The sequence below is a fragment of the Orycteropus afer genome, unplaced genomic scaffold, assembly GCF_000298275.1.
Source record: "Orycteropus afer afer isolate SDZICR_OR568_19922 unplaced genomic scaffold, OryAfe1.0 scaffold00073, whole genome shotgun sequence".
NCBI classification, from domain to species: domain Eukaryota; kingdom Metazoa; phylum Chordata; class Mammalia; order Tubulidentata; family Orycteropodidae; genus Orycteropus; species Orycteropus afer.
The window spans coordinates 758,152-773,244 of record NW_006921660.1 but is presented as its reverse complement, the minus strand read 5'-3'; the positions used below and the strand labels follow the sequence as shown (position 1 = coordinate 773,244).

At 37.4% G+C, this 15,093-nt stretch overlaps 1 protein-coding gene across 1 annotated transcript in view; it reads right to left on the bottom strand.

Annotated features, from left to right (window-relative positions):
* Positions 1 to 4,045: 4,045 nt before the first annotated feature.
* CASP3 (caspase 3) overlaps positions 4,046 to 15,093 on the bottom strand; it is a 12,989-nt gene continuing 1,941 nt past the window's right edge. Inside the window, exons 2-6 of the mRNA XM_007940872.2 lie at positions 13,361 to 13,485; positions 7,154 to 7,282; positions 6,675 to 6,850; positions 6,046 to 6,166; positions 4,046 to 4,275 (exon numbers count right to left, since the gene is read on the bottom strand). Coding sequence (XP_007939063.1) covers positions 4,046 to 4,275; positions 6,046 to 6,166; positions 6,675 to 6,850; positions 7,154 to 7,282; positions 13,361 to 13,485 — 781 coding nt within the window. The remainder of the gene's footprint in view (positions 4,276 to 6,045; positions 6,167 to 6,674; positions 6,851 to 7,153; positions 7,283 to 13,360; positions 13,486 to 15,093) is intronic.

Here is a 15,093-nt window from a genome sequence, read left to right as displayed (position 1 = left end):
CACACACACACACACACACACACACATAAAAGATCATTTCTCAGGAGCTGAGGGCAAAGGCCAGACCTCTTTTTAGGTAAGGTTAGTTTTTTATTACACAATTAGTTTCTTTTTTTTACCTTTTGCTGCTCTTTTAAGGGAGCTCTGGTGGTACAGTGGCTAAGGCAGTAAGCTGCTAACCAAAAGGTTGGTGGTTCAAACCTACCAGCTGCTACACAGGAGAAAGACAAGGCAGTCTGCTTCCATAACGATTTATAGTCTTGGAAACCCTATAGGGCAATTCTGCTCTGTCCAATAGGGTGGCTATGAAAAAGGATTGAGAACCAACTTCGTGGCAATGACTTTGGTTTTGGTTTGCTAACTCTTTTTGAAACACGTTTTCTTATCTTTCCCCTTTCAACACAAAATAAAGTATACTACATATACTTAGGAGCTCTGGTGGCATAGTGCCTAAGGCATCTGACTGCTAAGCAGAAGGCTGGCGGTTCAAACCCACCAGCCACTCATCAGAAGGAAGGTTTGGCAATCTACTCCTGTAGTGATACCGCCTCTGGAAATCAAGGACGGGTTGCTATGAATCAGATCCAACTCGATGGTATGAGTTTGGTTTTATATATACTTATTTTTTTCTAAACATACAATCTAACACTTGAGAAAGATCCTTCTCATTGTTTTACAGTAGTGTTCCACAGTGTCTTCTTTGTAGTTGGGTTGCTGCCATTTTTTTTAACCATTAAAACAATGCTGTGATCAACAATCTGGTATTATAATTTTGTACATATGCAATTCAATTAGTAGGTTGGATTTCAAGTAATGAGACTGCTACCTGAAAGAGTAGTAACTAATTTTATAGGTATTGCAAGATTCCCAGCCATAGGAAAATTATACCATTTTGTACTCCCACCAATGCATATGAATGCCCATTTCCCAAAGGCTTGCCAACAGACTATGTTACCAAATTTTTTAATTTTTTGCCAATCTGATAGGTGACAAATGATAGTTTAGTTTTAATTTGCATTCCTCTTACTATGATCAAGATTAAAGTCCACCTTAGTTTAAGGGACATTTGGTCTGTTCATGTCTTTGGCCCACTTTTCTATTGGGTTGTTGATCTTTTCTTTTTAATATATGCCCCCATTGCCATAGAGCTGTCTGTGACTCATGGTGCCTCCATGTGTATCAGAGAAGGACTGTACTCCATAGGGTTTTCAATGACCATAATCCTACAGAACTAGACTGTCACACCATTGGATGTATTTGAACCAGCAACTTTTCTGTTAGTAGCCAAGTGCAATCCATGTGCACCACCTACAGATCTTTTTAAATATATGACACCTCTTGATACAGTAGAGACTAGAATGGGGTAGACTTTCTCAATACATTAAAAACATCAAGGTTTAATAGTGAAAGAGGGCATCAATGCCACCATTTACTGTTGCAGGAGTCCTGTTTCTTAGGACAATTTGATTCTTAGGACAATTTGATTCTATTTATCCACCTTAAAAGTAAATATGTTCATTATAGAAATACTGGAAGACATTAAAAACCATCCACTTTCTTATATTCCTTTTCTAAGTACATAAAGAAAAAAGGAAACATCTTTCCCTGTTTCAAATCTTATTTCCCAGGGGCAGCCATCCACGAAAATCAATTTGTTGTATGTGCCCTTAGTGGTTTTTTCCCCATTAGCCCAATTTAGGAGTCTCTGGATAGCTCAAAGGAGCTCTGGTGGTGTAGTGGTTAAGGCATTTGATTGCTAATCAAAAGGTCAATGGTTCAAACCCACCAACCGCTCTGCAAAAGATAGATGAGGCGGTCTGCTTCTATAAAGATTTAACCATCTTAGAAACCCAATGGGGTCACTATGAGTTGGAATCAACTCGATGGCAGTGAGTTTAGTTTTTGTGGTTTGTACGGCTCAAATGGGCAAGCACTAGACTACTAGCTGAAAGCTTGGCAGTTCCTCAGAGGCAGGCGTGGTGATCTGCTTCCAAATCTTAACACACTTGAAAACCCTCTGCAGCAGTTCTACTCTGCACACATGAGGTCACTTTGAGTCGGAATTGACTGGAGGGCAACTAACAATAGCCTGATTTAAAGTTTACAAGGTAGGAAATATTTTATTTCAGTAATATATTTCTTCATAAAGCAAACAATAATAATAATAATAAAATATTTAAGGACTGAGATGTATACAAATCTAGTATTCTTTTTGGCATCAAGGTAATTTTAGGAACAGGGCCTTCTGAGAGGACTTAGGAAACACAGGAAGTCTGCTTCCCCGACTCAGTAATCTGCCTCCATTTCAAAATATTAGATTCCTCTTGCACCTTCTTTTATTCTTGCAGACAAGGCTCTTGGTGAAAAATAGTTTCATTTCTAATTAGTAGCACAACATCAAAGGCAACAACAAAAAATTGGAACATGTTGGTCATTTTGTTAAATTTGTATTTTGAAATAAAAATTCAGAATAACAAAGTTTTACAAAATTGTCATATAGAAACAACTTTAAGGTATCATTACATGCAACATTTACTTACAAAAAGTTACAGATCTAGTCAAAATCATTAACTGTCACTTATACACGTGAGTTCTTTTCTTCAAGCAAAAAGAAAGCTAACCGGAAACGTCACACTAAAAGCCACAAACAGATGATGCAATAACAGATTAACACCTCTGCAAGACGCAGGCTGCACAGCAACCTTCTGCCTTCTCCTCTCTGGCCTTTAGCTTCCTCATGCACCAAAGGAGAGGGTCAGACTGGATGGTGTCTACAGTCCTGTGTGCCATGGTCCTTGCATTTCAGAGGACAGTATAAGATGTTACCACTGTTTTCTTTTGATTGTAAACCTCAACAGAAAATAACTTAATGTGCTCAAAATTTCTACTACAAAGAATACTTTGATTTTTATTGTGACTCTTACTCCTTTGGAAATCTTCCATTTCAGGAGCTTCTGATTTGGTTCACTTACTTGGAGACTGCTGTGTTAGAGGCACCCCCCCCACACACACACCCGTATAAGCGGCAGTTCTTTTCTGAAACCATAGTCTATGGCTCTGCCTTTTTCACAAAGGCCACACAGCATCTACTCAGGATCAAACCACCTTCACTCTGATTACCAAATGCCCAGCTGAGTGGTTTATAGCTCTTTCCTTATATGCCACTCTTTATCAGACAAGTTGTATTTTGATGTTCCTCTAAAATTTCTTCATTTCATGCTTCTAATAAGGAAGCACGAAGTTTGAGGTTTTTACTAAGAGCTTGCCAGGTATTTTGCTGGTATGTGAAACAACTGATTTGCATAGGGACAAATGATAGGATACTTATGCTGGTAGATCAGCTACATTTCAGCACCTCATAGTTGTAACTCTGTCCCACCATTCAGCGTTGCATTTGGCTTTAAAAGGGTCAACTCCATATGCTCACACCTTCAAATAAAATTTCTAGTTTCTTTTTCAACATTAAATAAACATGACTTTTTTTTTAAACCACAAAAACATGCTCAAGACAAAATGTCATAAAATCATGAGCTCAGGTAAATGCTCTAAAAATGCAATGAACCTGTTTTAAAAGTAAAGGTTTTTAAGCCTTCGATCATGCCACTGGATCCTCAAGTTCTAGGATACATTATTTCACATCATCATTTCTATAATTTGAGAAAAACTAAAACCCGCAGTCTTAAATCGGGAATATAGTACTACAATTCATTACTGCAATGTGTAACTTTTTCATAATTACTTGAAAATTCATAGCATAGTATCACTCAAACTTGCTAATTATTAAAGTTCTAAATTTATAATCATCTCCTCTAATAATGATTAGAACATTGTCCATTTTAATTTATTCCTGATTACATCTGATTTTAACTACCTGATTAAGTTTGAGGTAGGTTCACAGTGGTTCTATTGCTATGAAAATTATATGTTTCAAAGGACCATCTGAAGTATTAAATTAGACTTAAATGAAAGGTGGAAATACAATACCAGTTATACCGTTTTCTCACCTGGCTTACAAACTAAAAAAGAAAAAAAATCAACCATTTCTTCAGTGATAAAAATACAGTTCCTTTGTGAGCATGGACACAATGCATGGAATCTGCTTCTTTCCATGGAAAGCAGAGTCAAGGGAAAAGGACTCGAATTCCGTTGCTACCTTCCGGTTGACCCGAGTGAGGATGTGCATGAGTTCCAGCTTGGGCGCATACTGCCTCAGCATAGCACAGAGTGACTGGATGAACCAGGAGCCATCTTTTGAATTTCGCCACGAGTAGTAACCTACAAGGCAAAATATAACTGAAATACCATGGGCATCTGATTTCAGCTGATTCTACAAATCATTACATAATCACAAAGGTAATGCATGAACTTCTATAGAAGATCTTGTTAGCCATAAAAAAAAATAATAATAATAAGCGACATATTTGGTTTCAGGGGGAGTAATGCCAGGTGGGAAAAAAGTATGTCCTGTACACTCTGCTTGTAACAAAGGAACAGAATTGTGGGCTAATTCTACCATTCAATTACTGAGAGTTCTACATTTTGGGCTCACCTTCAAAGATGCAAGAGCAAGTAAGCATGTAGAAGATAAGAAGATGAAGACAGAAATATACCTAAAAAGTATCATTATAAATAGTATGGTATTCCAATCAGATTTAATCTTGTCTTAACATTGGCTTACCCAAGAAATGAATTGCTAATATATGCATAAATTTGTGTGCCTTTAATTTGTTTATAGGGAGCCTGGAAAATGTACAAACAGGGAAAACAGACTGCACTTTTGGTCAGATTAACTATTGGATCCATTGCTTTAAATTTAAAAGTACTTGACCTAGAAAGATACCCGGAGGTTAAAAAAACCAAAACCAAACTCAATGCTATCAAGTCAAGTTCAACTCATAGCGATCCCTACTGGGTTTCCAAGACAGTAAATCTTTACAGAAGTAGATCACTCCATCTTCCTTCCGTGTAGTGGCTGGTGGGTTTGAACTGCCAACCTTCTGGTTAGTAGTCAGATGCCTCAGGCACTGTGCCACCAGAGCTCCATAACATTAAATGTATCTGAAAATGTAAAGCCCTGAATAAATATACATTTACTGGGTACAGGGTTTCCTTTTGGAGTGATGAAAAATAGTATGGTGTTCCAATCCAAAACTAGATAATAGTGATGACTGTACAACACTGTGAATGTATGTAATGTCACAGAATTATACACTTTAAAATGGTTACTTAAAATGGTGAATTTTATGTTATGTGTATCTTACCACAATAATAATAATAAAAAAAATTCTTCAGCTGAAATGAAGAAATTCATAATAAAATGGTGTATTTTATGTTACATGTATCCAACCAGTCAAACTCTGTGACATCCTCAGTTAACTGTATGAACAATATTTATTCATATGTTCCCATGTGCAACACAACCATCAAAAGGTAAAGATTAATACAGAATATATAATACATATACACATACACACACATACATATATACATATATATAAATTTTGTAACCTCTTGTATTCCCTCATTCTACTTCGACTGCTTTCTTATACTACTCATGCTTCTCTTTTTTTAAATTTCCTATCTTCCAAATAGGTTGGGCAATCTACTTCCGTAGTGATACTGCCTCGGAAACCCAAGGAGGGGTCGCTGTGAGTCGGAGACAATTCGACAGCACATAACAACAACAACATCTTCCAAATATTTCCTAGAAAACATACCTCTCTCTTAGTCCAAGAAGTGGGTAAAGTTTTGACTTTAGTTTATGTTAATATTATCTGGTACTAACTTCATGAATGACACTGTGCTAGTATGTTCATATACATACACATATGTATTTTTCTAGACAAACTTTTGGCTAGACACAATTTTTTTGAGACTTCTCTATGGTTAAAAAATACACTACAAAACAGATAAATTAGTTGTTCTTCAGGGACATCAAACTCTTGACAGTCTTTTTAACACACTCTTCATTGCTTAACTCTGTAATTAATCACAGTAATTAATTTGAAATGTACATATAACATTCATTATTTGTAACTTTCTTACCAGGTGCTGTAGAATATGCATATAAGAAGTCTGCCTCAATTGGTATTTTCTGACATGTCATATCATCATCAAGATTACTGTCTGTTTCAATGCCACAGTCCAAGTCTGTACCTCTGCAGGCCTGGATATGAGAACATAAACATTTAAAAAACTGTATAATTTTTTTCTAAGAATTAGAAATTATTTCTAACAAGTGCAAAGACAGCATAAATGTTGGTGTTAATCTTGTTGAGAGTTTTTGTTATAAGTTTAAGTTAAAACTATTCTGTATATCCTAAGTGATGTTTTAAATGAAGAAAAAATTTCAATAATTTACCAGCCTCAAGGAAGAAAGAGATCCTTTGGATATTCTAAAACTGAGTGAATTGATCTCTGATCATTCCTACATAGGAGGCCCTGGTTAGTGCAATGGTTAAGGTGCTTGACTGTTAAGCGAATGGTTAATGGTGAGTCCTCCTATAGAAGCCTTGGAAGAAAGGCCTGGTGATCTACTTCTGAAAAATCAGCCACTGAAAACCCCGTGGAGCACAGTTCTACAGACACACATGGGACAGCCAGGAAATCACCCAATGGCATCAACAACAATAACCCTCAATAACCAAGTTGACTTTAGCTCACTTACACAGTACCTGAATAATGAAAAGTTTAGGCTTTCCAGTTAGACTTCTACAATTATCCCCTCTGAAGAAACTTGTTAATTTTTTCAGGTCAACAGGTCCATTCGTTCCAAAAATAACTCCTTCATCACCATGGCTTAGAAGTACACAAATAAAACTGCTCCTTTTGCTATGATCTTCTTCAGAAACTTGAAAGACATTTACAGATATGGAAAAAAGAAGTACAATTTATTCATCAATCTAAGATATATTGTATAGGAGTAAGATAAACAAATTGAACTAAGAGTTCATCTAAAGCCAACTGGGGCAAAGTGACCTACCTTTTAAGGAGTTGGCATGAGTAATTTTTTTTTCCAATTCTTAGCAAGGTATATATGATTAGGACTACGTATGATACAATTCTACAATTCTCATACTTTACTGTATACATAATTATAACGAGATAAAAATACAAAATTGGATAATGAAGGTTATTCTTTGAGTTTTCGTACCATTGTGCATCAATTCCACAATTTCTTCACGTGTGAGATCATTTTTATTCCTGACTTCATATTTCAGGTTCCTGAATGTTTCCCTGAGATTTGCTGCATCGACATCTGTACCGGACCGACACGCCATCCCTTGGAACAGAAAGAATACATTCAAATGCATTTTAAAAAAGAGTATCTGCTTGGAAATGAAAGGAACTACTCAACGACAGACACAACCCATAATAATCCATCCTTTCAAATGCTAAGAAAATTCCAGTTATTTTGATCATGATGATACAAAGTCTCTTTAATTTCTTGACAGATAAAATACTGTACAAGCTGTATCAGTGTTACAGCTACAAAAGTATCTTTCACAGCTGCTTAGTGAGTGAAAACCAGAAACAATTTAAATGCTTACCCATAAGGATAGCATAAATTATGAGTCATTTACATAATGGAATACTATGCTGCTATCTTGTAGCCGAGATTTTGCCATGGGAAAAATGGTCATTGTTAAAGAAAAAAGACTACACGACAACATGGTCCTACTATCCTTTTTAAAAATTATACATATATCTACCTATTTACCACACACATATACACCTTATCTCATGTTACAGAGGAAGTATACTTCTTTGACTTTAAGTCTCCAAAAATCTTAAGTACATTACTCATTTCATAGTATCTTTTTGGTAAAACACTGTTGTTGTTAGGAGCTGTCCGGTTGGCTCTGAGTCATAGCAACTCTATGCACAACAGAATGAAGCACGCCTGGTCCTGCACCATCCTCACAATCACTGCTATGCTTGAGCCCATTGTTGCAGCCATTGTGTCAGTCTATCTCATTGAAACTCTTCTCCTTTTTTGCTGGTCTTGTACTTTACCAAGGATGATATCCTTCTCTGTGGACTGGTTTCTTTTGACAACATGACCAAAGTAGGTGAGATGAAGTCTAGCCATTCTCATTTCTAAGGTGCATTCTGGCTGTACTTCTTCCAGAACAGATTTGTTGTTCTTCTGGCAGTCCAAGGTATTTTCAATATTTTTCTCCAACACAATCCAAAGGCATCAATTCTTCTTCAGTCTTCCTTATACACTGTCCAGCTTTCAAATGCATATGAGGTGATTGAAAATACTATGGCTTGGGTCAGGAGCAAATGTCACTTAGTCTTCAAAGTGACATTTTTGCTCCTTAACATTTTAAAGAGGTCTTTTGCAGCAGAAAAACACTACCACATTAATACTGTTCATCAAGCATTCTGCTATGGGTAATTTCCTTTCATCTTTCCAGCCACCATGAAACAGTTATTATTAGTAGCTTCATTTGTCCAGATGTGAGAAATCCAGCATAAAGCAGTTAAGAAATATGTACAAAGTAACAAAGTTAGTACTAGACCTGCATCCAGGGATAGTTGGTTTCTCACCACTCCTTTATAGTACCATCCACATAAATGTACATAAGCCAAAAAAAGAAACAAACTCCCTCCCATCGAGTGACCCCTCCTTGGGTTTCCAAGGTGGTATATCTATGGAAGTAGATTGACCGACCTTTCTTCCAAGGAGTGGGTGGTGGGTTTGAACCACCAGCCTTCTGGTTAGCAGTCAAATGCCTTAGGCACTATGTCACCAGAGCTCCCACTGGTTTGATAAAGATGGGCAAATTAGAAATTGGCTATCTAAAATGGGGGGAGATAAAGGCATAAAGTGGCTGGCTAACATGTTTTCATGGGTGTGGTTATTCTCAAACTGATTGTGAAGGGGATGTTAATTTTTGAAGTATAAAAGCAACAATGGATAGAAAAGCCAGAGGGTGGATACAGTGTAGTGAGTTGCATGGGATGGCTTTTCTAGCCATAGTCTTTGTAACTCCCATCGGATTACTGGATGGGACCATGCAAATATGTGTCAACTTGGCTGGGCAGCTGGTAGTAGTTATTTCCTATAATGAGACTGGCAATTAACTCTGTGGTAGAATTTGCTGTGAGCAACTGAATAGCTGCTTTTAAACTTCTGATTATTAAAGTCATCCACCTGGGATATTTCTGTTGGAGCAGCACAAAGTAATCTTCTAGAAAAGCTCAGTCTCTCTCAGGTTTGTAGAACTCTGATGTTGGGATTGGTTAGTTTTGCCACTCTGCCAGGCTTAAAATGAACCCTCCTAGAAACTGAGGGGGAATCTCACTACCGGCTGAGAGACAGTGGCAGTGGAACCAAGAGGCATGAGACAGAGCAGCAGGCCTACCTAGCCTACAGAGGCGGAGGCCAGAGAGGCATGTCTATGGGCACAGCAGAGAGGAGACTGTCCTGATTGAAGAACTGTATCCTGAGTGCATTCCTGAACTTGAATTGTACCCTGTTGCTTCCCTAACAAACACTATAATCTGTGAGTTCTGTGTGGCCACTGCAGCAAATTATCAAACCCAGCAGATCGGTGGTAAGTGCCACAGAAGGGTTGGTTTGTGTCAAGGGTGGTAAGGGGGATGAAGGGTAGCGGCATGTCTGGCTTCAAAGGAACAGGCCTTGAGCTGCTGATGGTGATTCTGTCTTCCTCTTGCGTAGTCTGTTGTTATGTACTATTGAGACACCTCTAATTCACAGTGACATTATGGACAAAAGAACAAAACACTGCCTGGTCCTGTGCCAGCCTCATGATTCCTACTACATCTGAGCCCACTGCTGCAGCCACCGTGTCAATTCATCATGTTGAGGGCCTTCCTCTCTTTTGTTGACCCTCCACTTTACCAAGCATGACATCCTTCTCCAGAGAATGGTCCCTTCAGACAACATGACCAAAGTAGGTGAGATGAAGTCTGGCCATTCTCACTTCCAAGGAGAATTCCAGCTGCACTTCATCCAGGACAGATTTTTTAGTTCTTTTAGCAGTCCACAGTACTTTCAGCATTCTTCGCCAACACCACAACTCAAAAGCATCAACCCTTCTTTGGTCTTTCTTATTCACTGTGCAGCTCTCACATGCATATGAGGTGACTAAAAATATCATGCCTTGGGTTAGGTGCATCTTAGTCTTCAAGGAGGTATCTTTGCTCTTCAGCACTTGGAAGAGCCCTTTTGCAGCTGAGTTGCCCAATGCAATACATCTTTTGATGTTTTGACTGCTGCTTCCATTGGCGCTGACTGTAGAACCAAATAATATGAAGTGTTTGATAACTTCAATCTTTTCTCCATTCATCATGATACTGCTTACTGGTTCAGTTCTTGTGTAGTTAGAGGAGGTCAAAAGATGCTGCCTCCCTGCCCCTTTAGCACATATTATTTCTTGTTGTTGCATTTTTTTAAAGAATAAGTTCAACAGCGTAAAATTCTATAGGTTGAGGATATCATAACCTATGGTGAGGCAAAACAAATTTTTAAAAACTTATAAAGATATAATGTGTTTTGTCCTTTATAGTTGGGGGTTGTATCTCAACATATAGCCAAAAGCAATAAAAATGGCATTATTCAGGTTCGTTGCTATTCAGCACAATCAAAGCGGTTCTGACTTACAGTGACCTTATGTATAACAGATCAAAACACTGCCCAGCCTGAGCCATTCTCACAGTTACTGCTGTGTTTGAGTCCACTGCTTGCATCCACTGTGCTGATCCATCTCGTCCAAGGTCTTCCTCTTTCTTACTGACCCTCTGCTTACCAAGCATGAATCCTTCTCCAGAAACTGGTCCCTCCTGATAACCAGACCAAAGTACAAGAGATGAAGTCTTGTCATCCTTGCTTCTAAGGAGTATTCTGGCTGTACTTCTTCCAAGACAGATTTGTTTATTCTTCTGGCAGTCCATGGTATGGTCAATATTCTTCACAACACCATACTTCAAATGTATCAATTCTTCAGTCTTCCTTATTCATTGTCCAGATTTCACAAGCATATGAGGTCCTTGAAAATACCATGGCTTGGGTCAGGCCCTCCTTAGCCTTCAAAGTGACATCTTTCCTCTTTAACATTTTAAAAAGGTCTTTTGCAGATTTGCTCAATGCAATACATTATCTGATTTCTTGACTGCTGCTTCCATGGACATTGATTGTGTGTATCCAAGCAAATGAAATCCTTGACAACTTTTATTGGTTTAGTTGCATTCTGTTTTCATATAGCTCCACTTCTCAGATTACTTGCTCAGCATACAGACTGAACAAGTATGGTGGAAGGATACAATTCTGACACACCTTTCTTGATTTTAAACCATGCAGTATCCCTTATTCTGTTCAAACAGCAGCTTTTTAAACTATGTACAGGTTCCTCATGAGCACAATTAAGTGTTCTGGAATTCTCATTCTTTGCAATGTTACCCATAGTTCATTGCCACACTATTGAAAGCCTTTGCAAAATCAGTAAAACACAGGTAAACATCTTTTTGATATTCTCTGGTTTCAGCCAACACTCATCTGACATCAGCAACGATATCCCTTGTGCCACAACCTCTTCTGAATCCAGTTTGAATCTCTGACAATTCCCTGTCTACGTACTGTTTTAACTCTTTCTGAATTACTTTCAGGTTTAGAGATACATTTTCAACTATCTCTCCCCTTTGTTATAACTAATCTCAACAACAAATCCTGCTTGTCTTTCCAGTGTATTCTGGCTTCTCTCTATTTTCACTACTACCCTGGTTCTGAACTCCCGACTTCTGGGTTACCTCAGGAGCCTCCCAAATTGGATTCATTTTACCCAGTTTCTCTACTTTAAAATCAATTCTGATATGATTAAAATATCCACTCAAAGAATTAGAATACTATTCTCTCTGGTGGTGTAGTGCCTAAGGCATTCGACTGCTAACCAAAAGGCTGGTGGTTCAAATCCACCAGCCACTCCTTGGAAGGAAGGTTGGGCAATCTACTTCCATAGTGACACCACCTCAGAAACCCAAGGAGGGGTCGCCATGAGTCAGACCTGACTCAACAGCAGTGAGTTTGGATTTTGGTTTATTTATTTAAAAATGAAAACAGGGAGTCAAAACATTCATTTACATGATAAATTATGTAAGTTAAGTGGATGATATATTTATGGAATGAATTATTATATAATCATTTAAATAACAGATATGAACATTATGGAGGCACATGAAAATATGCTTATATTAAGTTGAATAAACAGATGCAATATTGATTGTATATTACAATATATAAAACCAAGGTTAAAAACTGTCATGGAAAAAATATTGGATTAAAATATACCAAAATATTAGTTATTTTTTTAGGGGGATTGTGAAGGATTTTATTTTCTAGATTCTCTAGAAATATATTCTCAAGTGTATTATTAGATTTGGCTTTTACATAGTATAGAGACTGAGAAAGGCATTTGGTAATTGGGCCAAGGTGAACTAAAAGTGCAGTTTCAGTAGAGTGATAGAGAAAACTAGGCTTTAGGTGGGAATGGAAAGAAATGGAGATGGCAAGCTTAAGTTTTATATCCAACATACTCATTTTGTATTAAACATTTAAAGAACAAAGATAAGAAACAAAAATCAGACCAAAATTTAAGAATAAGCAGAGTAAAGAAAGGTCTCCTAAGGATGGAGTTCAGAGCAACTGAAGATACAAGAAAATAAAGCAGAATATTACATAGATTAAGAGCTCAGGCTTTGGAATCAGACAGATCAGGCTTGAATCCCAGCTTAATTACTAAAATATCTGTATGACTCTGTACATGGTTTTTAACTTTTCAGGGCTGTGGTAAAAATAAAATGGGACAATACCCGTGACATGCCTTGCACAGTTCTTGGAAAGTAAAAATACTAGACTTACTCTTTGTTAAGAACTTTCCATTAGCATTAAAGAAGATGCAAGAGAATAGAGAATTAAGTTTACAGAGAAGTCAGTAGAAGAGGCCAAGCACACAGACAGGAAGATAGCATTTGAAATAGGGAGAGATTTTGAAGATAGGTATTTTGGTATTACATGACCTGTAGTACTGCCCTAGATCTAACTGAAAGTTACCCTGTGTCACGGTTTTCTAACTAATAACCGATTGTTGTCATAATATGCCATTGAGTTGGTCCTGACTCATAGGGACCCCTCCTTGGGTTTCCAAGGCAGTATCACTACAGAAGTAGATTGCCCCATCTTTCTTCCGAGGAGTGGCTGGTGGGTTTGAACCACCAGCCTTCTGGTTAGCAGTCAAATGACTTCGGCACTATGCCACCAGAGCTCAATAACTATTTTAGTATCTCAAATGAGAGACATATTTGAAAAAGACTAAAAATTATGTAAGATACATACCAGTACTTGAATGAAAGTTTTTATTATTAATTATTATACATAATCCCATCTCAGGATAATCCATTTTGTAACTACTATCCAAGGATATTCCAGAGTCCATTGACTTGCTTCCATGGAAGATCTTTCTGTTTAGAAATTAAATGACAGTTTACAAAGTTAGAAATGACCAATGCTGCCATTCATATCAACGAAATATTTAAAACTCCTAAGAACAGCTAACATTTGTTGAATAAGAGCATGCTGAAGGTCTTTCTTCACTTAAATTTCACAACAATCCATTTTACAGATGAGCAAAGGATGCTCTGTGAGATTAAGCAATGTGGTGAGGGTTATGAAGATATTAAGTATCACAACCAATGTTAGAAGCATCTGTTGGACTTCAGAGTTCAAACTTCTAATTTCTACTTTTTATGTTTTCCTCTATTATTATAAGTGTATAATAATTTTCATCAGAGATTTTATACTTTAAAAATTTTATACATTAAAAATTTCTTGTACTCTGTGAAGTTATCCTTCAAGCTAAGAGCAAAATCTTGCAAATTACTCCAAAACAATAAGAAACCCACAAAATTCAAATATGACTCAAGACACAATACTGAGCAAAATTCTAAAATTGTTCCTTAAACTCTCAGCTGAACAAAGTAGTAATTTATTAATACAGAGAAGCACTATTATAAATAATTGAAAATACTTGTCTGGACTTCACTTATCCAAAAACCAGGGGTCTGCAAACTGCTTGTTAGGAAAAGACAGTATTTTAGATTTATAGGCCATAATAGTCTCCGTTGCAGCTACTCAACTCTACTGGTGTAAGTAGCCCTGGACAGTACATAAATGATTGGGTATCTGTGTAAAAAGAACTGACAGAAATAGACCACAATCCTGACCTCTGACCTAGACCAAGAATCAGGAAATAACAGGTCAAAAAAACAACGGATACCCCCGCTAACTCACTGCTATCAAATCAATCCTGACTCATGGCAACTCCATGTTTCAGAGTAGAACTGCACTCCACTGGGTTTTCAAAGGCTATAAAAAGCTATGTATGCTGAGCAAATAATCTTAGAACCTGGACTATATGAAGAAGGATACAGCATCAGAATTGGAGGAAGACAAAAACCTGCGCTATTTAGATGACACAAACTTCCTTGCTGAATGTGAAGAGGACTTGAAGAACTTACTGATGAAGATCAAAGACTACAGCCTTCAGTATATATTTATACCTCAACATATAAAAAACCAAAAATCCTTATAATTGGACCAATAAGCAACATCATGATAAATAGAGAAAAGATAGAAGTTGCCAAGGATTTCATTTTACTTGGATCCACAATCAAAACCTATAAAAGTAGCAGTTAAGAAACCAAACAGTACATTGCATTGGGCAAATCTGCTGCAAAAGACCTTTTTAAAGTGGTAAAGAAGAAAGATGTCATTTTGAAGACTAAGGCGGGCCTGACCCAAGCCATGGTATTTTCCATCACCTCAAAGACATGTGAAAGCTGGAAAATCCTGGACAAAGTACAGCTGGAATGCTCCTTAGAGATGGGAATGGCAAAACTTTGTCTCTGGAACTTTAGTCATGTTATTAGGAGGGACTAGTCCCTGGAGAAGTAGAGGGTCACCAAAAAAAAAAAAAAGGAAGATCTTCAATGCGATGGATTGACAAAGTAGTTGCAACAATGGGCTCAAATAGGTGGTGACCAGGTTTGCTGGTCCAATAGAGCCTGGTG